This window comes from Pan troglodytes, chromosome 11 (assembly GCF_028858775.2).
Source record: "Pan troglodytes isolate AG18354 chromosome 11, NHGRI_mPanTro3-v2.0_pri, whole genome shotgun sequence".
Taxonomy (NCBI): domain Eukaryota; kingdom Metazoa; phylum Chordata; class Mammalia; order Primates; family Hominidae; genus Pan; species Pan troglodytes.
The window spans coordinates 17,101,833-17,127,651 of record NC_072409.2 but is presented as its reverse complement, the minus strand read 5'-3'; the positions used below and the strand labels follow the sequence as shown (position 1 = coordinate 17,127,651).

At 48.2% G+C, this 25,819-nt stretch overlaps 1 protein-coding gene across 21 annotated transcripts in view; it reads left to right on the top strand.

The window, feature by feature from the left end:
• Positions 1 to 19,599, top strand: part of GSN (gelsolin) — a 131,707-nt gene extending 112,108 nt beyond the window's left edge. For all 21 annotated transcript variants that reach the window (XM_063788389.1, XM_063788381.1, XM_063788379.1 and 18 more), the window contains 12 exons: positions 730 to 819; positions 3,880 to 4,012; positions 5,199 to 5,287; positions 5,458 to 5,673; positions 8,064 to 8,197; positions 11,321 to 11,411; positions 13,271 to 13,441; positions 14,067 to 14,241; positions 15,646 to 15,770; positions 15,993 to 16,070; positions 18,143 to 18,203; positions 19,188 to 19,599. In XM_063788389.1, coding sequence (XP_063644459.1) covers positions 730 to 819; positions 3,880 to 4,012; positions 5,199 to 5,287; positions 5,458 to 5,673; positions 8,064 to 8,197; positions 11,321 to 11,411; positions 13,271 to 13,441; positions 14,067 to 14,241; positions 15,646 to 15,770; positions 15,993 to 16,070; positions 18,143 to 18,203; positions 19,188 to 19,357 — 1,533 coding nt within the window. In that variant the 3' untranslated portion in view covers positions 19,358 to 19,599. The remainder of the gene's footprint in view (positions 1 to 729; positions 820 to 3,879; positions 4,013 to 5,198; positions 5,288 to 5,457; positions 5,674 to 8,063; positions 8,198 to 11,320; positions 11,412 to 13,270; positions 13,442 to 14,066; positions 14,242 to 15,645; positions 15,771 to 15,992; positions 16,071 to 18,142; positions 18,204 to 19,187) is intronic.
• Positions 19,600 to 25,819: the final 6,220 nt, after the last annotated feature.

Here is a 25,819-nt window from a genome sequence, read left to right as displayed (position 1 = left end):
CTGGTAGTTTTTGGCCCATTTAGTCACATGGTGGGATTGCCAGCCATTGTGCTTTGAGGACATATCAATAGAGGCAAGATTCACTAGGAAAAGGAGAAGACCATGAGCTCTGCCCCATGTCACTTGGTTCCTGCTTCTCTGGGGGCATCCAATTCCAGCTTTTGGAGAGAGCAGAATGGTGATTATTATTATGGGAAGGGACCTGGACACCAACCATGGCTTGGGAGGGACAGTGGGAGTGAAAATAGGCTCTGAAGCCACAGGGATGGAGGTTCAGATTCTGGCTTAGCCACCTAATAGCTGTGTGAGTAGGTGACTTCATCTTTCTGGACCTCAGATTCCTCTTCTGTAAAATGAGAGTGATAATCTGTGCCTCCTGGCCTGGGTGCGAGGATGCAGTGACATCTTTTAAAGGTAGGCGGTAGAAGGTGTTCAGTAGCTATAGTTATCACAATTAGCCCGTAGGCGAAATATCTGAAGTGCTGTCTGGAGGCAGAGGAGCAGGAGTGTTCTCCTGGAGTTTCTGAGTCAGGGAGACAAGGTGGAAGGGACCTCTGATGGACAGATCTGGACATGTGAGCAGATGCAGGATGTGTCTGGAGGAGGTCAGACTCCATGGGGAGGGTCACAGTGGATGTCCTTGTGATCCTTGCCTGCCTGGGAGCTATCTCAGGAGCCTGGCCCCTCCCTCACAGCCACCCTTCCTCTCCATCTCTCTATCTCCTACAGGTGCTGGGCCCCAAGCCGGCTCTGCCTGCAGGTACCGAGGACACCGCCAAGGAGGATGCGGCCAACCGCAAGCTGGCCAAGCTCTACAAGGTGAGCACCAGATGCACTGTCTGCCTGGGCATGGGGTCAGGACAGGGAGGTGGAAGACCTGGTCTTCCCCACTCCACTGCTATGGGACCTTGAGCAAAGCACCCCTTTGGAGGGGGGCCTCAGCTTTCTCACGTCTCCAGTGGACGCTCGTGTACTTCCTTTGCTTTCCTGCACTAAGAGCATGCGATCAACTCCGTACATATCTGTGTCACGCTCATACATGAGGTCTCTCTGAGTCTCAGTGTCCTAGTCTGTAAAGTGGGAAGAAGAGCAGAATGGTCGACTTTGTAGGATTTCTGGGAGTCCACAGATAAAATGGATGTGAAAACAGCTTAGAAAATACTTGGGGAAATACTACAGAAATGGTGTGTATGTGGGGAGGTTGGGAGTGTGGGTTATAGTTAATGACTTTATTTATGATTTCTTTCTTGTGATTTTCACAACTGAATTCAGGCTTAGCTTCAGCTGGGGAACTCTCTTGGCTGAGCTCTGGGAGAAAGCTCAATCACACTTACGTTGTGCCCCAAGCATTTTCAGTAAAACAACAAAAAGGGGATGTCGATTTTCACCACTGCCAAAGAAAAACTACTACATTATCGATTTTTTTCTGATTATGAAGTAATACATGTTTATTGTAAGAAAAAAAAAGTATTCAAAATATAAAAAGAAAATAAAAGTCCATGCAATTTCACTGGTTTAAAAAACCAGTATTACTTTTAAAATATGTTTTAATTACAAAAATGACAATACCCAGTTAAAAAATCAGCCTCTCCTCCTCACGAGAGAACACATCTTTGTCCAGCCACAGCTTTCTGTGCCTAGTTACTTTTCCATTTCCATCTTATTATTTTATTTTGAGATAGGGTCTTGCTCTGTCACCCAGGCTGCAGTACAATGGCACAATCACAGCTCACTGCAACCTCTGCCTACCGGGCTCAAGCGATCTCTTGCCTCAGCCTCCTAAGTAGCTGGGACTACAGATGTACGCCACCACGCCCAGCTAACTTGTATTTTTTGTAGAGACGAGGTTTTGCCATGTTGCCCAGGCTGGTCTCAAACTCCTGGGCTCATGTGATCTGCCCACCTCAGCCTCCCAAAGTGCTGGGATTGCAGACCTGAGCCAACGCTCCCGGCCATTTCTATTTTATGTAACTGGATCCAAACTATTCATGCTGTTGTGTGGTCTTTTTTCCACTCAACATGGTTGGGAATATCTTTCTATAATAAATCTCAACACGACCCTTTATAACAGCTGTATAGTATTTTATTTTATGAATGTAAGAATTTAAGCAAATCCTAATTGATGGACATTAGGATGTTCCACCTTTTCCAATTGCAGACAGTCCCTCTTGGTGCACTTGTGCTAAGTACAGCATAGCACTAGGGCGAGTTCTTAGACAAGGAACTGCTGGTCACAGGCCGAAGAATGAGTCAGTGGTTGAAAATCCTGGTTCTGGGCCAGGCATGGTGGCTCACCCCTGTAATCCCAGCACTTTGAGAGGCCGAGGTAGGCGGATCACCTGAGGTCAGGAGTTCGAGACCAGCCTGGCTAACATGGTGAAACACTGTCTCTACTAAAAATACAAAATATTAGCCAGGCGTGGTGGTGGGTGCCTCTAATCCTAGCTCTCCTCCTAAGGGAGGAGAATCACTTGAACCCGGGAGGCGGAGGTTGCAGTGAGCTGAGATAGTGCCATTGCACTCCAGCCTGGGCGACAACAGTGAGACTCCGTCTCAAAAATAATAATAATAAATAAAATAAAAAAAGAAAATACTGGTTTTGGAGTCAGGAGTCAGACTACCTGTGTTTGAATTCCAGGTCAGCTATTTCTAGCTGTGCAAGTTCCTTAACCACTCTGTGCCTTGGTTTCCTTGTGAATGAGACAGGGATAGTAACAGAACTATCATATGCAAGGATTAAAGGGGTTCTATAATTATATAAGTTATAGAAATTGCTTAGAACAGTGACTGGCACAGAGTAGTAAGTACTCAATTCATGTAGAATAATTATTATTTAAAGGACTGCTACCTCACAGTCAACTGTACTCTGGAACAGCTCCCAAATTACTGTCATCAGGGATCTTAAATGCCTGTTTACCCAGAGCCTTGCCAACTGGATATTGTTAAACTTTTGAATTTTGACTCTTAAGATAGAACTTTTTTTTGAACTTGGATGAACTTTTTATTTTAGAATAATTTTTAAGTTTACAGAAAAATTGTAAAGATAGTACAAAGAGTTCCTATATACCATTCACTCAGCTTCTCCTTAGCATCTTAGCATAACCAGGTACATGTGTCAAAACTAAGAAATTAACATTGCTTCAGTACCATTAACTAAACTATAGACTTTAGCCAGATTTCCCCAGTTTTTTATTCTAGGTTCCAATCCAGGATACCAGATTGCATTTAGCTCTTTTTACTTTTCTTTTTCTTTTCTTCTCTTTTATTTACTTATTTATTTTTGAGACAGAGTCTGGCTCTGTTACCCAGGCTGGAGTGTAGTGACACAATCATAGCTCACTATAGCCCCGACATCCTGGGCTCAAGTGATCCTCCCACTTCAGCCTCCCAAGTAGCTGGGGCCACAAGCAAGCGCCACCACACCTTGCTACTTTTTGTATTTTTTGTAGAGATGGGATCTTGCCATGTTGCCCAGGCTGGTCTCGAACTCCTGGGCTCAAGCCATCCACCCACCTGGGCCTCCCAAAGTGCTGGGATTAAAGGTGTGCAACACTGTAACCGGCCTCTTCTCCTTTTTTTGAATAGTAAAGTTGAATACATTTTCAGCAAACTATGCAGTTCCCCTCTGCACCCAATTCCCCAAATTTTATCCCGCCCTCCCTTCCCATGTGCAGTTTGTGTTACCCCTGCATGTAGGTCAGCAGATGTGGTTCTGACGAAGCAGAAAAGGAAAAAGAACGTCTAAATGTGTGCGAGAGGAAGCGCAGGTGTTACTCTGCAGGGCCATTTGGGACAGGGGGTGGGGCAAGATGGTGGAAGTCTCAGGGCTGGGCGGCCACAGACACTCATGTGCTGGTTCCTTCTGCTTCGTCCCCTCAGGTCTCCAATGGTGCAGGGACCATGTCCGTCTCCCTCGTGGCTGATGAGAACCCCTTCGCCCAGGGGGCCCTGAAGTCAGAGGACTGCTTCATCCTGGACCACGGCAAAGATGGGAAAATCTTTGTCTGGAAAGGTACTGGAGACAGGGAAAGGGTCCCAACTGGCCTGTAGGATCTTGGATGGGATGTCCTGCAGCTCCCAGGAACTCAGCTCCCGGGGAGTGTGGAGTGTGCCTGGTGCAATGGAAATCAGAAGTCTTGGGCTGAGGCCTTGGTTTTGCATTTGACATACTGTGTGATCTTGGGCACTTTACTTACCCTTTCTGGGCCTCAGATTCCTGATCTGGGCTGAAATGAGTGTTTCCCAAGTGCATTATAACGTCAGTTCTCTGAGAGGCTAATTGGCATCCTGTAGAAATTATGTAGAAAACATCTAACTGTATGGTCAGATAAATTCATGGGCAACAGTGGATTTTAAAATGTTCGAGTTTGTTTACTGTAGGACTTCTAACTTGTTCATTTACAGGGGGGCTTTTCATGAAGATGATCTGGTTTGGGAAATGCTAAGCTAGAAGTTCATAAACGCTTTCGGTACTATCTTGTGGGAATTCTCTTGGAAACCATTGGCCCAGATGTTTCTCAGAGGCCCTGAGATGTTCTGAGAGGACCCATCAATATCCTCCCCTGATTCTCTGAGGCTCATCTTGGGAAGAGGACAGAGGAGAGGGAGGCAGTAGGAGGACAGAGAGAAAGGGAGACGGTGGGGAGAAAGAGAGAGAGAGAGACACTATTATAATTATTACTCTCTAGGCCCCCTGGGCCCTGGGCCAGCTGATCTGGACCTTGGCCTTGGCAGTGAGAAGGCTGGGACTGAGGCCCAGCACTGGCTGGCCAGCAGCTCCTTGGCACGGGAATGCCCTCAGGGTGGCAGCTTCTCACTCACTGAGTAACCTAGGTCAAGTAATTTAATCTCTCTAAGACCCTAGCTTCCTTATAGATACTCAGGAAAAGATAGCAACTTTTTTTATTACTTAAGACTATTCTGTGAATTAAATAATCTATGCATAGTTCTAAGCACAAAATACATGCTCACTAAATGGACCACAGTAGTGTTGTGATTGGTGTCACTGGCCAGCCCCAGGCTGGACTCCAGGAGCTCTAGTGAGTGGTCGGCTCTGGGGGTCTCTGGCCTTGGCTGTCCACAGTCTAAGAAGAGTAGGGAGGGAAGTTTGGCAGCTCCTTCTCCTGGACTGTTAGAGGTCAGGATGCAGCAGGATCCCGGGCCTCTAACCCTCCATCACTTCCTCTGGCTGCCAACAGGCAAGCAGGCAAACACGGAGGAGAGGAAGGCTGCCCTCAAAACAGCCTCTGACTTCATCACCAAGATGGACTACCCCAAGCAGACTCAGGTGAGTCTTGGAGGCCAGGTAGGATGGGAAGGGGTGGGTCCTGTTTGGAGGGGATGGGCTGGAGTAGGGCGGGTGTCCCACCCTCAGTGTGGATGGGGTATCTGAGGCTCCCCTGGGGACCCCTGCTGGGCAGCCCAGCCACATCCTGCTCCTCTGCCTCCCCTCCCCAGGTCTCGGTCCTTCCTGAGGGCGGTGAGACCCCACTGTTCAAGCAGTTCTTCAAGAACTGGCGGGACCCAGACCAGACAGATGGCCTGGGCTTGTCCTACCTTTCCAGCCATATCGCCAACGTGGAGCGGGTGCCCTTCGACGCCGCCACCCTGCACACCTCCACTGCCATGGCCGCCCAGCACGGCATGGATGACGATGGCACAGGCCAGAAACAGGTACGTTTAGGGCGTGGGGTGGGTGTGTCCAGGCCCCTCCCTCACTTTCCCCATGCACTGCCTCTTGCTTCCCCAAGGAGGTTTCTCTCTGAGGTTTGCACAACTTTGGTAGCTGAGATTCTTTGGTGTTACTTAGTTTTTACAGCCAATGCACCCTGTGTATCAGGCCCTGAGCCAAGTGTCTTGGCCCCACCTTGCCCCGAGGAGTGCCTGGTCTGGGAGGGGAGTTGACCATAGCCACAGACCTGTGTGATCAGTGGAAGATGGGAGGGAGCACAGGGGATTGTGCGGACACAGGAAGCAGTGGGGGTGGTTGGTCAGGGCAGCCTGCACAGAAATGGGAACCCTTGGGTGGGGTCTCAGAGGAGGAGTAGAGCTTTGCTGCCGGAGAGGAAGAGCGGAGAGTGATGGGCATTCCAGGAGGGACTCGCTATGTTCGGAAAGGAGGGAGCTATCCCAGGGGGCTAGTGCTGATGGCATCCCCAGGGAGGGGCCTTGAATGCCAATTTCAAGGGTGTAGACTTGATCCTCTAACCAGTGGGTGCTAGTTGAGGGGTTTTTCTTTTTATTAAATCAGACATGCAACAGGCTCAGATCTATGCTTTATCTTTTTTTTTTTTTTTAATAGAGACAGGGTCTCGCTATGTTGCCCAGGCTAATTTCAAACTCCTGGGCTCAAGCAATCCTCCTGCCTCGGCCCCCCAAAGTGTTGGAATTACAGGCATGAGCCACTGCGCCCGGCCACCTGCTTTAGAAACTCACCGTGAAAATGGGTTGGAATATGACTCCAGGATATCATTAGAAGAAAAAAAATCAGTTAAAAAATAAATAAAAGAAAAATAAAAAGAAAACTAAGAAAATGGATTGGAGGCAGGAAAATGAAGGTAGAGAGCTTATAAGGAGCTTGTTCTAATACTGTAGGGGAAAGATGATGACCTTGAGACTAAGAAGGTCACAGTGGAGAAGGAGAAGAGGGGTGTGGGGTTCAGAGGTGTTTAGGAGGTAGAATCCGCCTCAGGCAAACTTGACTCCATTCCTAATGATAGGAATAACAAATGTGTTCATTTTTATATATTATTGTTTTTGGTTTGGTGCTAGCATTCATTCGTTGCTTCAGTGGCTAGGGAGAATGCAATGAAAATATTTCGGGTGGGGCGGTGTGTAAGACCCCTGGCAGCCTGACTGTGAGACTTTGGGCAAGTTACATAACCTCTTTGAGCTTCACTTTCTCACTTGTAAAGTGGGGTTTCATCCCACTCCATCACCTTCAAGAATGTTCAAAATCCAGAGATTCTAGGATTCTGTTTCCCAGGACTTGGACGACTCCGTGTCTCCATAGCTCCACCAGGTGGCGCTGCCGGGCCTCGTGACCACTTGGAAAAAGCGGTGTCACCAGAACGCTGCGGAGACCTGCCAGCAGGGGTCACACTGAGGTTGCCTCGTGGTGGCCCTGCCTCTGCAGGTGACCTATGAAATTCCTGGCAGGCCCAGCACGGTGGCTCACGCCTGTAATCCCAGCACTTTGGGTGGCCGAGGCGGGCGGATCACCTGAGGTCAGGAGTTCGAGACCAGCCTGGCCAACATGGTGAAACCCCATCTCTACTAAAAATACAAAACTTAGCTGGCCATGGTGGCAGGCACCTGTAATCCCAGCTACTCGGGAGGCTGAGACAGAAAAATTGATTGAACCCGGGAGGCAGAGGTTGCAGTGAGCCGAGATTGCACCATTGCATTCTAGCCTGGGCAACAAGAGTGAAACCTCGTCTCAAAAAACAAAAAAAAAAAAAAAAGAAAAAAAGAAAGAATCCAGGCAGCTCAGTAACGATAGAGATAATGTGATATTAGTAAGATAATAATAATAATTATGACAATAAGAGCAGCTGCCACCTACAGAGCAGTCCCTTTGTGCCGGGCCCTGTGCTAGACTTTCATGAGTAAACTCGTTTGAGCCTCACAGTACTTTGAGGTAGGTACTATGATTATCCCCATTTTTCAGATGGGAAAACTGAGGCTAAGAGTGGTTAAGCCAGTTGTCTGAGGTCTCATGTCCCGGAAGGGGATGAGGGGCCTGATTTGGGGTCTGTGTCTGGCTCCTCCCCTCACTGTACTGCATTCCTTTGGAGCTGCCTTGACGATCCTCAGCGAAGGACAGACGGGCTGGGGCAGGGCATAGTATGAGGAGCCCAGGCAGGAACCCTGACCCAGGGTCCCAGCCCTGCCTTCTAGTGGCTCTGTGAGTTGGGCAAACCATTTAACTCCAGTCCGAGCCCAAGTGATTAAAAGTTCATCCCATGGCCTAACCACAACCTACCACACTGCGGTTTCCTGGCTTGCCTGAGCTGGGGGGTGGGGGTGCTGCACAGCATCTGACCCCAGCTTTGCTCCTGCAGATCTGGAGAATCGAAGGTTCCAACAAGGTGCCCGTGGACCCTGCCACATATGGACAGTTCTATGGAGGCGACAGCTACATCATTCTGTACAACTACCGCCATGGTGGCCGCCAGGGGCAGATAATCTACAACTGGTGAGGTTCTGGGGCCATCGGTGTGTGTCGTGGGGGTACTGGCTGGGCCCTGAGCAGGGCTGAAGACAAACTGAGGGTGTGAGGGTCTGAGGTGGGACCACCACTCCCTGCTGGGAGAGGCTCTTGTCCACAGGGCAACACCATTTGCTTATTTCTCCAAACAACTTTGAAACTCTTCTTACCAAATGATTATACATCTATTGTAGGATATAGTGAATGTGGAGAAACAAACAGAACATCTCCCACAAATCCATGACAAGTACTATGCACACTAGGGTTTATCCTCCCACACATATTTTTCAAGCCAAAATTTTTTTAAATTTATATTTGTTTATTTATTTATTTATTTTGAGACAGAGTTTTTCTCTTGTTGCCTAGGCTGGAGTGCAATGGTGCGGTCTCGCTCACTGCAACCTCTGCCTCCCAAGTTCAAGCAATTCTCCTGCCTCAGCCTCTCTAGTAGCTGGGATTACAGGCACCCACCACCATGCCTGGCTAATTTTTTGTATTTTTAGTAAAGACGGGGTTTCACTATGTTGACCAGGCTGGTCTCGAACTCTTGACCTCAGATGATCCATCTGCCTCAGCCTCCCAAAGTGCTGGGGTTACAGGAGTGAGCCACCACACCCAGCCCCAAAATTATTTTAAAACAGAGAATACATTTACATGGTTCAAAAATCAAAACAGAATATAAAGGTATTTATTGAGAAATCTTATTCCCACCCCTGTCCCTCTCTACCCCATTCTCCAGACCCCACCCCTTCTTGGGTAACTGCTTTAATCTCTTGCATATCCTTCCAGTAACTCTTCGTGAAAAAAAATACATATGCAAATAATTTATAGCCTGGTCCCTCCCTTCCTTACACAAAAGGTAGCATACTTTGTATATTGCCCTGCACCTTGCTTTTCTGACTCCATTCTTCCTAGAGATCAATAATGTCAGTACATAGAGACAGAGAGCTTTCTCATTCTTTTTTACAGTTGCATAATAGTCCTTTGGGTGGCTGTACTATAGTTTATTTAACAAATTCCTTGATGATGCATACTTGGGTTGATTCCAGTCTTTCTCTATTACAAACATTGCTGTGATTAGTAACCTTAAACAAACATCATTTTGAACATGCAGAGACATGCCTCTAGAGTAAGTTCCCAGAAGTCAGATTGCTGGGTCAAAGAGTAACTGCACTTGTCATTTTGGTAGATAGCCCCCAATTTCCCTCGATAGTGTTTGTAGCATTTTACATTCCCACCAAGCAACCTGTGAGAGTCCCTGGTTCCCTATAGTCACACCCGTGGATTGTGTGGTCAAACTTTTGGGCATTTGCCAATCTTATGGTTTATAAAATGGTGTCTCAGTGTATTTTTAACTTGTATTTCTCTTACTATACAGTCTAAAACTTTTTGTCTGATTATTGACTGTTGGATTTTTTTTTTTTTGAGACAGGGTCTTGCTGTGTTGCCCAGGCTGTAGTGCAGTGGTGTGATCTCTGCTCACCACAACCTCTGCCCCCGGGGCTCAAGCGATTATCGTGCCTCAGCCTCCTGAGTAGCTGGGACTACTTGCCACTACTCACCACCACGCCCGGCTACTTTTTATACTTTAGTATGGATGGGGATTTGCCATGTTGCCCAGGCTGGTCTCGAACTCCTCTAAGCGATCTGCCTGCCCCAGCCTCCCAAAGTGTTGGGATTATAGGCATGAGCCACCATGCCAAGCTGGATTCCTTCTTTTTTTAAACTTATTTTGAAATAATATTAGACACTTGCTGAAAAGTTGCAAAAATAGTACAGACATTACCCAATGGAATATTCACCTATGTTCACATCTTACATAACCCTTACATAACCATAGCACAATTAACAAAGCCAGGAAGCGAACATTGACACAATACTACTTACTAATCTATACTCTTTACCTAAATTTCCTCAGTTTTCCCATTACTGTTTTTTTTTTTTTTTTTAGACAGAGTCTTGCTCTGTCGCCAGGCTGGAGTGCAGTGGCATGATCTCGGCTCACTGCAACCTCTGCCTCCCAGGTTCAAGCAATTCTCCTGCCTCAGCCTCCTGAGTATCTGGGACTACAGGTGTGCGCCACCACACCCGACTAATTTTTGTATTTTTAGTAGAGACGGAGTTTCACCATGTTGGGCAGGCTGGTTTCGAACTCCTGACCTCAACTGATCTGCCTGCCTTGGCCTCCCAAAGTGCGGGGATGACAGGCATGAGCCATTGCGCCCGGCCCCCACTACTGTTCTTTCCTGATCTGGGATCTAACCCAGGATCCCACATGGCATTTACTCATCATGTCTCCAAAGTCTCTGAATCTATGACAGTTGCCCGGTCTTTCCTTTTTTTCATGCCCTTAACACTTTTAAAGAGTACTAGTCAGTTATTTTGTAGAATGTCTCTCAATTTGACAACCCCAGACATTTAAAAACAGCTTAAATTTTTTTTTCACTAGATAACACATTCACCTGGTACAAAATGTGTGAGAAGACTGTTTTAAAAATTAGCTGCATCAGCGCATTAATAGGTCAGATTTTGTTTGCTTGTATGACGACATATGTTGGTTATGGAAAACTTAGACAATACGCAAAGAGGTGGGATAGAAAGGCAAAATCCCCCTAAATCTTCCCTCTAAGAGCAATCACGATGGACCTTTTGGTGAACATCTGTGCAGACCTCTCTGCACGTGTTCATGGGAGGCTTAATCACTGACATCTTTTCCCACAAATAGGCTCTCGTAACACTTGCTATTCTGCGACCTGCTTTTCCGCCCAGAGAAATGTCCTGGCCACTTTTCTGCATCTCAGATTTGAGTCTCAGAGCATCTTCTCTGTGGCTGTTCAGCATGGGATGACCCAGCCAGTCTCCTGTGGGACACATTTAGCATAAGGAAATCCATGCGTTGCACTAAGATCTCTGTAAGCGGGCAAGATGCTAGGCTGAGAGTGGAAGTGTTGGTGTGGTTCCTGGCTCTCGTTGTTCTGAAAGAGTCCCCTTCCCTCTCTATCTGTTTCATTACTGGTAACAGGGAGATGTGTAGGTTTCTCAGACTCAGGGCAAGGGAGAGGCTCAGGGCTCTGTGTGCACCTTGATGCTGAATCTCACTTCCCCTTCCAGGCAGGGTGCCCAGTCTACCCAGGATGAGGTCGCTGCATCTGCCATCCTGACTGCTCAGCTGGATGAGGAGCTGGGAGGTACCCCTGTCCAGGTGAGCCCAGCCCACCGCCTCTCTGGGCTGCAGCCTGAGCCTTGTCCTTCTCTTCACTCATCTGTCTGACTCTCATCCATCCATTCGTTTGTCCATCTGTCTGTCCATCCATCCATCCATCCATCCATCCATCCATCCATCCATGGAACAGGTATTTATTTAGGGCTTCCATGTGTTCCACACTGCATCTGTAGCCATGGACACACAGACACACTGTCCCTGCCCTAGTGGACTTTGCTGTCTTGGGTGGTAGTAGACATTCAACACACATGCACACCAATGGCTATGACAGATGCAGTGAGTGAAATTGACAAGACCTTGGGAGAGAGACATGGGAGAGGCGATGTGGCTGAGCACGGATGTGGAACCAGCATGCTTGGGTTTGAATCCTGTCCTCACCTCTGGGCAACGTTGGGCAAGTCACTTAGCCTCTCTGTGCCTCTGTGTCCTCAAAATAGGGGTAATAACAGTACCGTCCCACAAGATTGCTGTGAGGATTAAGAGTTAACATTTGTAAGCATTTAGAATCATGCCTGCCATATAAGAAGTGCCCCCTTATACACATGTGTTAAGTACAAGGAGGTAAATCCTAGGTAGGATCCTATTGGATTAGAAAAGCCCACCCCTGTCCCAGGAGGGGACTGTTCAACTGGGACCTAATGCATGTGTAGGAGTTGCCCAGGCAGAGTGAAGGAAAGCACATTGTGGGTAAAGGGTGGTACACATGCAAAGGCCCTGAGGTGGGAGGGGGCATTGGGTGTTAAAGCAAGGGGAAAATGCCATGATTTGAGGCTAGAGAGGTGCTCAGAGGGGCCAGACCACCAGAGGCCATGGTGACGATGTTGACCTTGATGCTGAGAACAACAGGAAGTTGCTGAATGATAAGTCTGAGGTGTAGGGATTTCTGGTTTAAAAAGTCACTCTGGCCAGGCGCTGGAGGGCAGCAGAGCTGGTTTGTGGAAATATAGGGGAAGCGGACAACAATTGTGCTTCCTCCGTCCTACGGTGGAAGTGGGCAGGGCTCTAGATTGGCATCGGGGGTTCGTGTCCTGACCTTTGACTATGATAGACTGGGTGCTGGGCACTAAATGAGATGATGACCATCTTAGCTCAGTGCATCCTGACAACAGCCTTGGGAGTAGCATCCTTGGCTGCATTTTTCAGAGGAGGAACTCAAGAGGTTGAGACACGTGCCCAAGTTCTCACCATCAGGGTGGAGTTGGGGTCTAAGCCCTAACTCAGCGGTGGTGGGTCGTGGTGGGAAGCGACTGCCATACGCCTGACGTACATGTGAGGTTTTCTTCTGGACATAGTTAGCCGGGGCCACGGTAAGGTGCCGCACACAGGGCAGGAGCAGATGTGAGGGTGTACATCTTCCCTGCCTCACTCCCACCACCAAGCCCCTGACTGCTGCCTGCATCTGGGGTGCACTGGCTCTGCAGGAGGGGGTTTTCTGGATCTAGAATGCTGTGTTCTTACCACTCCACCAGCAGTCATGCCCAGGCCTGACGTCAGCATTCTGGAAGAATGTCCACCAGCAATCCCTGTGCTTCTATTTAAGGGAACATTTGCAAACACAGGCTCTCCTGGTTCTTGGACCAGGCTGAGGATCAGGAAGGCATGTCGTCATGGAGATGGAGAGCAGCCCAGCAGCAGTGCCCTGGGGACCTCAGACAATAACACTGTCTCCACCCTTCCTGGAATTCTGGTGTCCCTGCCTGTGTGTTGTCGGGTCACATTCCATGCCACACACAGACACAAGCATGATGGCTTCGTCTGGAGGGATGGGCCCAGTGCGACATAGAAGGACTGAAGCCTGCCCCCAAGGTCCCTGACTCGCTCTCCTGTCTCCCTGCCAGAGCCGTGTGGTCCAAGGCAAGGAGCCCGCCCACCTCATGAGCCTGTTTGGTGGGAAGCCCATGATCATCTACAAGGGCGGCACCTCCCGCGAGGGCGGGCAGACAGCCCCTGCCAGCACCCGCCTCTTCCAGGTCCGCGCCAACAGCGCTGGAGCCACCCGGGCTGTCGAGGTAATTTCCAGGTCCTGGAACACAGAAGGGATTGGCCTCCCTGAAACCTCCCAGCTCAATGACCAGATCTCCAGGCACAGGAACGGGGGTGGGGGATGGTGAATGACGGGGTAAGAAGCAGCTTTTTGTATTTTCCTGCCGTGGCCACAGGGTTGTCTGTCTTAGACTCCCCCCTGTTTCAAGGATACCCAGTGTCCCTTGCACACTTTGCGTAGTGGACAGCTCACTACCTACCATTCTGTACAATCAGCATGCCATTCCTGATTACGTTCCAGTTGCCTACTATCCCTTTCACGGAGGAAGGCACAGATCTGGACTTGATTCCCAGGATGGTCTGAGCAGCCTAGAGGGGAATGGGACTCTCACCTCCTTTGTTCTGGGCACTCAACTTCTGTTAATGCAGCCCTGATTTCTAGAATCATGTTGGCTAGTCACAGTGCATTAGTGACTCATGGGAGTCAACCAAGGCCATCAGGGTCCAAAGTCTGTGCCCTCAGCTCTGATGGGCTGTGTTCCTCCAAGTCCCCACCTGAGAGCTAGTCCTGCTGCGGGGTCTCCTGGGCTGTGAGGAGGGGGCTGAGGGCTTTTTGTCTGGTTCCTGATTAACCAAGCTGTACCCTCCCAGGTATTGCCTAAGGCTGGTGCACTGAACTCCAACGATGCCTTTGTTCTGAAAACCCCCTCAGCTGCCTACCTGTGGGTGGGTACAGGAGCCAGCGAGGCAGAGAAGACGGGGGCCCAGGAGCTGCTCAGGGTGCTGCGGGCCCAACCTGTGCAGGTGGCAGAAGGCAGCGAGCCAGGTAGGAGCCGGGGTGGGGGGCCTGCTGCTGTCCGGATGCAGCTATTAAGTTTCCCCCTTCTTTCCTTCAGCTTGGGGGCTCTAAATCCTCCCCTCCATCCCACCCGAGGGCCTGTCCCCTAATGTATGTTAAATAAAAGCAGTTGCATTAAAATGAGGGCTATGGCCAGAGAGAGGGAGGTCTCCAGGAGCTAAAGAAAGGAGAGCCTAGCCTGGGCGTGGTGGTTCATGCCTGTAATCCCAGCACTTTGGGAGGCTAAGGCGGGCGGATCACCTGAGGTCGGGAGTTCAAGACTAGCCTGACCAACATGGAGAAACCCCATCTCTACTAAAATACAAAATTAGCCGGGCATGGTGGCACATGCCTGTATAATCCCAGCTACTCGGGAGGCTGAGGCAGGAGAATCACTTCAACCCGAGAGGTGGAGGTTGCGGTGAGCTGAGATCACGCTATTGCACTCCAGCCTGGGCAACAGGAGTAAAACTCTGTCTCAAAAAGAAGAAAGAAAGAAAGGAGAGCCCAGTGTGGGAAGGAGCAGTTGGGCTGTGGAAGGAGGCGGTCCCTCACTAGGAAGCCTTGAAAGGTGGTAGGCAGGGCTGATAGCGTCAGAGGAGCAGTGGTCTCCTTGCATCTCTAGACTCTCCATGGACAGAAATGCCACCAGCCTGCTCTGTTTCCAGAATGTGGGCTGGGCAGCTCTTCCTTCTGCCAGCCTGTAGTCTTTATACTGTTACTTTGAGTTCATTCCCAGCTGCTTGATGCTTAACAGAAATGGTGAAGAGTGACTTGGTCTAAAGCAGCTCTGTCCAGCAGAACCTTCTATGCAGATGGACATGTTCTGTATCTGCCGGGTCCAGTTTGACAGCCATTAGTCACATGTGGCTGTTGAGCACTTGAAATGCAACCAGTGGGAATTAGTGGGAATGAAGAACTGAACTTTTAGTCGAATTTAATTTTAATGAATTTAAATTTAAATGGCTGCACATGGACAGAGCAGGTATAGTGGAAAGAGTATAGGTATTAGAATCAGACAAGATTTGTATCCTGGTCTTAACACTTACCATCTGTGTGACCTTGAGTGAGTTGCTTAACCTCTCCGAGCCACAACTGCCTCATTAGCTGAGTGGAGCTAATGGTCCTTATCCCTCAATGCTGTCGTCAGCCTCAAGCCAATAGTGGTCCTGGCTGTGTGACTACTGCCAAGTCTGCCCTCTCTGGGCCTCTATTTCGTCACCTTCCAATTCCCTCAGGCCTCTTCCCTCTGGATCTCCTGGGATTTTTAGGATGGAGGGAGGAGAGGGAGAGCAGTTGGTTGCGCTTGGGCAGGGCTGGTCCCAGGGTCCGATGAGATGGGAGAGAGGGGTAATGGCATCCCTTGGCAACTGGCGTGGCCTCCCCTCACAGATGGCTTCTGGGAGGCCCTGGGCGGGAAGGCTGCCTACCGCACATCCCCACGGCTGAAGGACAAGAAGATGGATGCCCATCCTCCTCGCCTCTTTGCCTGCTCCAACAAGATTGGACGTTTTGTGGTGAGCCCCTGCGGAGGTCACACCTCTGCTTTCCCCTCGGGAGGCGAGTTCCACAGGACTGGCCGGCAGCAGGGGCAGGAGAAACAGTTCTGATGGTGTGGCACAGAGGAAGGGGCCCCCTGCCAGCTGCAGCCAGCTGTGCCACTCCCTCAGGGGGCAGATAAAGGAAGGCCACCCAGGGGAGGGAAGACATCTCGCTGATGCTCTTTCGTTCCTTCCCAGATTGAAGAGGTTCCTGGTGAGCTCATGCAGGAAGACCTGGCAACGGATGACGTCATGCTTCTGGACACCTGGGACCAGGTGGGTGAACGACAGGTGAAGGCTCTCTGTGCCAGAGGGAGTGGGAGAAACTAGACTTCCAGTTCTATGATCAGTTGCTAGAAGGACCTAAAGGGGGCAGTGCCAGGTGTTGCCAGAAAAGTCTCTAAGGGTACTGGAAGTTAATTCTTCTTTCTGAGCTTCCATTTCCTCATCTGTAAACTGGGAGTGGCGGTACCTCCCTTGCAGATACACTCACCTTGAAAGCTGCAAAACGCCCTATAAAGGCAAATCACATGACCTTCATCATTCTCTCCCAGACCTTGCAGGAGCGTGAACTCTTCCTTTAAATCTGTTGGCAGAGGAAGTTGAACTTAGCAGCATCTTGTTTGCAGGCATAAATTGTCCAGTGTCACCTAGAGGCTCTAGAGGGCTCCTGCTTCTGGTTTGAGGGCTCTGGGCTCTGTCTCCACTTCATCTCCTAGAGAAGGCCATTATGTAGGACTTGGCAGGGGAAGATGCCATTCACTTACTCAACCAATATTAATTGGGCACTGCTTTGTGCCAGGTGCTTTATGTTTGAGATGCTGGGATAGAGCAATGAATAAAGTAGGCATTTTCCTGCTCTCCCAGGGCTTACGTTCTCACAGGGGTGTCAGGTCAGTCACCTTTCCTATCAAGGTGGCTTCTCCCAGAGTCCTCAGAGTTATGGAGCAGCTGGCCACGAAGGCATAAGACTCTACACTACCCACAGGGATGCTCGGAATCCCCAGTTGGAAGATCGGGACCAAAAATGATTGCAGCTTGAGCCATTCAGCAGTTGTCATTGATTGATCCATTGGCTACTTAATCTGTTTGTTGATCTGTTAGAGATTCAGTCAGCCAACATTTATTCAGCACCACGGTCTTCCAGGCAAAATGCTGAGTGCTGAGAATCCTATGATGAGCAAAATAGAATGCCTGCCTTCGAGGGGCTCCCACTTTAGTTGGGAACACATTTATAAATAAGTAAGAGAGGGCCAGACATGTTGGCTCACGCTTGTAAACCCAGCACTCTGAGAGGCTGAGGTGGGCAGATCACTTGAGGTCAGGAGTTCAAGACCAGCCTGGCCAACATGGTGAAACCCCATCTCTACTAAAAATACAAAACAATTAGCCAGGCTTGGTGGTGGGTGCTTATAATCCCACCTACTCGGGAGGTCGAGGCAGAAGAATCACTTGAACCCAGGAGGCGGAGGTTGCAGTGAGCTGAGATCATGCCACTGCACTCCAACCTGGGTGACAGAGTGAGACTCCGTCTTAAAAAAAAGTGAGAAAAACGAAGTCTGACATTTTATTGTCTAATGCCATTTTATCAATGATAGGTGCTCTTTGAAGTAATATTTTAGATATGCATAAAAATAGATGATACATAAAAATCAGCTAAATAATGTGTAATAGAACTTGTAACAAGACTCAAAATGGTGATAGTGGTGGGTGAGTTATTTTTATTCCAAGCCTTAGGCCCATTTTGACAAAGATGCACACAGACCGGCACATAGTAGACTCTCGGTGCATATTTGTTGGATAAATAAATGGGTGAGAATACGTTTGGCCACTCATTTGTTGAGCGAGTGAATGCTGTTCAAGAGATAACTCATGGACCTTTAGAGAAGAATCTCAAACTCAATGCCTGATGGTACCTGGTTGGCAATGTTAACGAATGAAGCAGGCTGGGCTGGGGAGACGTGAAGGAGCAGTGGAGTCTGAGGCAAACTAGAACGGCTCATCTCAAAGGGGCGGCTGCTACACAGCTTGACTCAAGTGAGGTTTGAAGGCCCAGGCTGCTAGATCCTCCAATTTTTAAAGAGAGGTTGGAAATCTAGATTTTTATGTCATAATGGTTTAAAAAGACATTGTTGGCTAACACAAGGTGGTGGGTGAGCAAACAAAACATGTTTGTAGGTTGCCAGTCTTCAACCTCTGTTCCAAATCCTTCCAGTCTTAGTTCATGGGCTCTGTTAGAAAGGGGAGGGCTTTGTCTGGTCTGATACCTGGCCCCTCCCCAGTCTTCCTCCAGCCGTGAATTTGATCAGCAGTCCTCATGTACCTTTCCTGTCTCATCTCATCTCCAGGTCTTTGTCTGGGTTGGAAAGGATTCTCAAGAAGAAGAAAAGACAGAAGCCTTGACTTCTGGTGAGGACCCGAGTGCCTGGGGGCGGGGGGGAGGGGTCCGTTGCTTGTGGGGTGGTGGGAGTGGCTCCTGTACAGGTCTGGGAATGAGCATCTTTCCAGGGGACTGATGGACAAGAAAGGGTGGGGACTTCCTCCTCTGTGGGCCAGCCCCTCATAAATCCTGCCTGGGATAGTGAAGAACACATCAGTTCCTTCAGAAACCCTGAGGCTTCTCGAAGAAGCCTCTCCTCTGTTCCAGGAGAAGGAAGGGACATGAAAAGTCACTTCAAGTTCCCAGAATACTCAGGAGCTGAACTTGTCAAGGTTTAGATGTGGCAAAGCAGGCCAGGCATGGTGACTCATGCATGTAATCCCAGCATTTTGGGAGGCCAAGGCAGGAGGATCACTTGAGTCCAGGAGTTTGAGAGCAGCCCAGGCAACATAGTGAAACCCCATCTCTAGAAAAAATACAAAAAAATTAGCCAGGCGTGTTGGTGTACACCCGTGGTCCCAGCTACTCAGGAGGTTGAGGTCAGAGGATTGCTTGAGCCCAGGAGTTCACGGCTGCTGTGAGCCATGATCGCACCACTATACTGTAGCCTGGGTGACAGAATGAGATGGTGTCTCAAAATGAAAAAAAAAAAGAAAAAGATGTTGCAAAGCAGATTCTTGGCAGCTGAATAGATCTGATTTGTGAGCTGGGAACCCAAAAGTTGGTTCCCATATCTTCCAGTAGGGGACTGCAAGGGAAAGTAATAAGCTTTATGAAGCAGGAGATTAAGCCATAGCCCTGTTCCTTCCTGTGTTCCTGAGCAGGGTGGCGGAGAGCCCACGTGGGTATCACGCCTTTAAAGGAGGATGGTGCCCAGGGCAGGGGGTGGGCAGTAGGGACAGTAGGACCATAGACCCTCTTCTTTGTCAACTCCTGTCCTGAGTCACCCTCTTCCTGGTGTGGGAGGCACTAAGAATTCCTGGGGTTTCCTTTTCTTGCACGTGTGTCTGCAGCTAAGCGGTACATTGAGACGGACCCAGCCAATCGGGATCGGCGGACGCCCATCACCGTGGTGAAGCAAGGCTTTGAGCCTCCCTCCTTCGTGGGCTGGTTCCTTGGCTGGGATGATGATTACTGGTCTGTGGACCCCTTGGACAGGGCCATGGCTGAGCTGGCTGCCTGAGGAGGGGCAGGGCCCACCCATGTCACCGGTCAGTGCCTTTTGGAACTGTCCTTCCCTCAAAGAGGCCTTAGAGCGAGCAGAGCAACTCTGCTATGAGTGTGTGTGTGTGTGTGTGTGTGTTGTTGCTTTTTTTTTTTTTACAGCATCCAAAAATAGCCCTGCAAAAATTCAGAGTCCTTGCAAAATTGTCTAAAATGTCTGTGTTCGGGAAATTAAATCCAATAAAAACATTTTGAAGTGTGTACTCTAGTGTGGCTCGTTTCCTTGTGCCCATCTGACAGTGAGAGCCGGCGTCTTCTCTGCCTGTGTCCCTGGTAATTCTGAGAATGGCCAGAGAGGTGCCTAGCATTTGCCTGTAAACTAGTAGAAAGGCTACATCCACCCTGTGCGTGAATCCTGGTGCCCTGAGAGGCGATGCCACAGTGAGTTGAGAGGCGTGTAGATTGTCCTGGGGGATACCTATGCGAAAGGAAATAGGGAGGGGCCGGGTACGGTGGCTCACACATGTAATCCCAGCACTTTGGGAGACCGAGGCAGGCAGATCACCTGAGATCAGGAGTTCGAGACCAGCCTGGCCAACATGGTGAAAGCCTGCCTCTACTAAAAATAAAAAATTAGCCAGGCGTGGTGGCACATGCCTGTAATCCCACCTACTCGGGAGGCTGAGACAGGAGAATCTCTTGAACCCAGGAGGCGGACGTTGCAGTGAGCTGAGATTGCGCCATTGCACTCCAGCCTGGGCGACAGAGCGAGATTCTGTCTCAAAAGAAAGGAAATAGGTGGGGAACCAAGGAAGACTGGGAGAGCCATCGGACCCTCGACGCAAGTCTGACCCTAGGTGGAGAGAAAAGGGAGAGAAGGTTGTGCGGAAGTGTCTTAGTGGTCATTTATTTAATCCAGGAAGATTGGCAAGGCTTGTCAGCAGTCCCAAAGCCAAATTCAGTGTTCTTTTTAAATTTAATGGTATAGTCCCATTTTTGTTGTTTTTTATTGTGGCAAACTGTACGTAACACAGTATTTATTTTAACCACTTGTATGTATTTCAGTAACATTGCATATACAGTGTTGTGTAGCCATCACCACTCTCTGTACCCAAAACTTTTTGATAATCCCCAATATAAATGCTCTGCCCATTAAATACCAATTCCCCATTCTTCCCTATTCGCCAGCCCCTGGTAACCTGTATTTTACTTTCAGTCTCAGAATTTGACTATTCCAGGGACCTCATATAAGTGGAATCATACAACATTTGTCCTCTGCGTGTGGCTTATTTCACTTAAAAGAATGTTTTCAAGACTTATCTGTGTTGTAGCATATATCAACTTTTCACTCCTTTTTGTGGCTGAGTAATATTCTACTGCATGTCTATACCACATCTGGTTTATTCAGCCATCAATGGACTCTTTGTTATTTGTGCCTTTTGGCTGTTGTGCATAAGGCTGCTATGAACATGAGCATCTGTTCAATTCAAAGTGTTCTTGAGCCAGAGTCAAAGTCAGCCAGCAAAGGAATTGTGTGTCTCTTGTAAGCAGGCGTGCCTTATCTGCCCCCTGCACTCAGTCTTTGGGAGGCCTGGCCTTGGGACACATGTGGGATGAAGTTCAAAGCCAGCAGTCGGAGCCCTTATCAATTATATGCCCTGCAGTAGAAAGCGGGCAGGGTGCATCCTCATAGCTGCCACATCCTGTAGCAGCTGCTTGGACCTTCCTTGCTGCCTCTGGTTCCCACAGATTCATTCTGCTGCCCCAAAGCTATGTGGAGAAATAACTGCAGCAGCTGCCAGCACAAGAGCTGCCCCCGGATGCTCTCAAAGTTTGCGGTCTTCAGGGTATGGGAAAGGGACTCTTCTGTGCCTTCTTGGTCCCCTGGGTCCTGACTCTCCACTCATGCTCAGCATGTCACACAGTCCCTCTTGGATATTTCTATGTTGTTTCATAATCTTTTCTCCTGGGAGACTAAACCAGTCCAAGAAACCTGCTGGAGGACATTCCCCAGTCCTCCCGCTCTGTCCTTTTGGTCTCTTCTCACCTTGTTTTCTCCCCCTCTTGTTCTGTGTCACCTCCCACCACCACTCCATCCCCATTGAGTTATGATGTGAAAGCTCGCAAGCATATGACTGTAAAAGAACAGAAACCAGCATGAGGGCTTAAATGATGGGTAGGCTGTGTGTGTGTGTGTGTGTGTGTGTGTGTGTGTGTGTGTGTGTGTTTATACTGTTGTCTCCAAAGCTGGCTGATCACCCAAATTGCCCAGGGAACTTTTTAAAAGCATGGATTCCCCAAGGGCCATTCCTCCAGAGATTCTGATTCATCGCAGAAGTGTCGAGGGTAGTGGAGAAGAAATTTTCTGGATGAAACATGGAGGGAAGATCAAGTCACTTTCAGGCAGAGGGTGCAGCTAGTACAGGCAGGGGACTGTGAGGGGAACAGCGTGCTCAGGGACAGACAGCAGCCTGGAGTGGCAGGCCTCTGAGCTGAGAAGCAGGCTGGGGCTTTGAATGCCATACCAAGGGTTTGGACTTGATCCCATAACGCTTGCCTTGCCTATCCCCAAAGGTTTGCTTTCATGGTCAAAGCAATCAACTTGACAAAGTCCTGGTACAGAAGTGGCATTTACCACCCAAAGCTTCTAGGGCTTTCACGAGAGGCAGGTAGAGGCCTGTCTAGACAGAGCTAGCTTACTTCCTAGAAATTAGTGGGAGGTAAAATTTCAGGTAGACCTGCCCATTAATTCTTCATTTCAGTTTATACCAGCATTCAAGGGTATGGCTGTGGCCTCAAAAGAGAGTTGTGCAATGCTCTGAGAAAGAAAATAGCCTGGGGCCACTGAGATGCTGCCTTCTTATTTTTCTCTCAAAGGCAGAAAAGCCAATCAGGAGCACTATCACTTCAACCGCACATTTTATCTTTCTAACAGTTGCAGACGTCATCGTCTCCTACAATGGAAAAATCATTGTGAAATAATGAGACAGATGCCAGAGGGACAACGCTAGGCTTGGATCTTGTGTCCAGTCTTGGGCAATTCAGCTGAACAGATATTTTGTACTTACTTTGTGGAAGGCATTATGGATATAATACTTAAAAGAAACTTTTGGAGCCTCAAGTTACCCACCTGCAAAATGGTAATGTTGTATTAATACCTAGCTGGAGGTGGTATAATACAGTGGCTAATAGCTGGCTTTTGGAGTCAGACCTCAGTTCAAATCTAGCTCTACCACTCATTAGCAGTGTGATCTTAAGTTCTTTGCCATTTCCTTAGCTGAAAAATGAGAATAAGAACAGTGTCACCCCACTTAGAATTCTCATGAGGATTAAGGGAGGTGATGCTTAGCACAATGTCTGGCCTATAGTAAGTGCTCGAAAATGGTTAAAAATAATGAAAGCAGCTAGGCCACAGCAGAACCTAGTATTCAACCACGGAGGCAAAGGCCCAATGTACTGTGGATCAGAAAGGATGTTTTTGGCTGTAAGCAGTGGAGGGCTAACTCAAACCAAATTAAACTGTAAGCACACTTACGTGCTCTCATACATAATCAGTTCAGAGTTGAGGGGGACTTCATGGTTGACTAAACGTAGTGGGCCTGAGTTTCCTGCTCATTCTCTTGGCCCTTGCTAGTCTGGTAGTAAATTATCTGTAGGTGTTCTGGTTGCTCCACACCCATGAACAGCAATGCCCAGAGGAAAAGAGGACTGTTTCTGGAAAAGTTTTCAGAAAAGGGAGGAGGAACTGCTCCCAAGTCCACGGAAAACCTTTCCTCAGGTCTCAAGAACCCATATTGGGTCACATAATCATTCCTGATGGAATCATGGGCTAGAAGGATGGAATTATTCATAGGCCAGTTAGGTTCATCCTAGCAGGTGGGGGTGAATTCTTCTCCTGAGGTCAGAGCGCTCAGGGGGAGGTATCTGAACAAAGTCATGGCTCCTAGGAAGGAGGGAGGAGATAAATGGATGCTGGGTAGACCGCCATTTTGTTGGAGACTTCTGGGGGCCAGATGCGGAAAATTAAAAGTAATGGCTCCTTACAGTTCTGTGGCATCCAGTAATTAATTTTCAGACTGTTCAATTTCCAGTCATTTTCCCCCGGAATCTTTTAGGGAAGATTTGCAGCCTACATTATGATTACTATGTTTCTAGAGTTTATTGTAAAACCACAGTTTTAACAGCGGCTTCAATTTCCTTTCTCACTAAACTCTTCTGGCTACAGGGTAGATTGAAAGGGGCTGTATCCTATTAGCCAGTGTGACTGGTTTAGGCAAATCCTAGCTTGATCTGAGCCTGGGTCTGCTGTAGACCGGATGTTAACAACATCACAGGAAGAGATCATCACTAATATCCCCGGGGATTTTCCTGTGGCCTGGTCAACACAGCCAAATGAGATTATGCATGGACATGAAAAAAGCTGTGTAAAGTGTCTTGCACAGTGCTGGCATTCAACCGTGGTTCCTTTTGCCTTCTTCTTGGTTCCTATAAAGTAAAAACTCTTCAGGTAACTGCATAGCTGTGTAGTTGGATCTTAGACATGATCTAGCCCAGGATTTCTTAAGTCTTTGGATAGGTTTGGGAGTGGGGCCAGTGTACCCCCAAAGCATCCAAATTTGTGTTGTGCACACTATGTGCAGTTTTCAGACGAAGCTCTGTAGCTTCCAACACATTCTCAAAAGGTCTGAGACCCAAACAGCTGGACTATAATCTCCCTGTTTTACAGGTGAGGAAAATGAGGCTGAGAGAACATATGACTTATCCAAGGTCACATTATAAGGTGGATGCTATAGCAAGGAAAGCACTCCAGAGCAGTGATTTTCAAACAGAAATATGTAGAATTCTATGAGGTGCTTCTGTGATTTTGTAAATATTAGATTCAAATTCCATGTTTAAAGTGGTAATAAAAACAGACAAGCAAAATGGAGAAATCGAATGTAGACTCTGAATATAAGATTGGAACTCTTTTGTAACTCTAATATTGTTTTTCAAAACAGCCTCATTGTTCTCATTGAGTTACTTTATATTCAGTAAATGTTATAAATGTGAACTCAAGAATTTATCCTGGCAAAAGACACCGTAAACCTTTTACTGATGCAGTTACCTTTGAAAAAAGGGGTTTGCTGCTGAAAGTAAGAGGAAGGGGCACTTGATTCACTATTTACTAGCCAAGTAACTGTGAGAGCAGGTTTGTGAGTATCACAAGAAATGATATATTTTAAAATGCTACATAAGCTGAAAGTCTATGGAACACTGGTTTCCTCCTGCTCAGGACAGTGTGTTATGACATTTGTGGTTACAAATGCCCAATCGGGCCGGGTGCAGTGGCTCACACATGTAATCCCAGCACTTTGGGAGGCCAAGGTGGGCAGATCACCTGAGGTCAGGCGTTCGAGACCAGCCTGGCCAACATGGTGAAACCCCATCTCTACTAAAAATAAAAATACAAAAATTAGCCGGGCATGGTGGCATGCGCCTGTAATCCCAGCTACTCAGGAGGCTGAGGCAGGAGAATCGCTTGAACCCAGGAGGCAGAGGTTGCAGTGAGCCAAGATCACGCCATTACACTCCAGCCTGGGTGACAAGAGCCAGACTCCATCTCAAAAAAAAAAACCAAACAAATGCCCAATTGACTCTCCTCTTTTTATAATGAACTTTGGCTGAATTGGATGGCCCAAAACAAAAGTTTAAGTTTAGGGCCCAGTTAGGTGTGAATGTAAAGACAAATGAACTTTGATAGTCTTGGGGAAAGTTGTGATCTATCTACAAAATGGTGGTGGTGGTGTGTGGATGGGGGCACTAGAGGCAGGCAGTGTCACACGAAGATACACTGATACACCTCACAAATCTTTGGCATTAGACAGATCTGGGTTTGAATCCCAGCTCTGTTTCTTTCCGACCATGTGACTTTGGCTGTTTTAACCTTTGAGCCTTCAGTGTCCTCATCTACAAAATGGTGATAATAAAGTGTCTATCAAGCCATTTTGAGATAAAATGATAGAATGTACATACACGTATTTGTGCATAGAGCTGAGTGACTGGTGCTCCCAAATGGTAGCCACTAATTCAAGACAGTTCTGTCAGATGTTGCAGGTAAAACACATTGGTTTTTTATCATTATTTGTTTCTTTTTAAGTAAAGGCTATGTCTATGTGATCAACTGGGTGACAGCAAGAAGTGGGTTCCTGTCCTGTTTGGAGGAAGGCAAAAGAAAATGAAGTCAGTTAAAGCTTTGTGGTGGTGGAGGGTGTGTGTGGATCTCGAAACTCCCCAGGGAAAATGTGTGGGCCAGTGCACCAGAGGGTGCCTGGACCTGGGAGACAGCAGATGGCCCACAGCAGCCTGTCCCCTTCCCCTGGCCCACAAAGCACACGAAGAAGCCAACCAGCCAGCTCAGAACCGGAGGATCTAATGTACTACTTCTGAAAACGGAAATCCACAGACATTCAATACAGGCCAAAACAGACTCTCACCCCAAAAA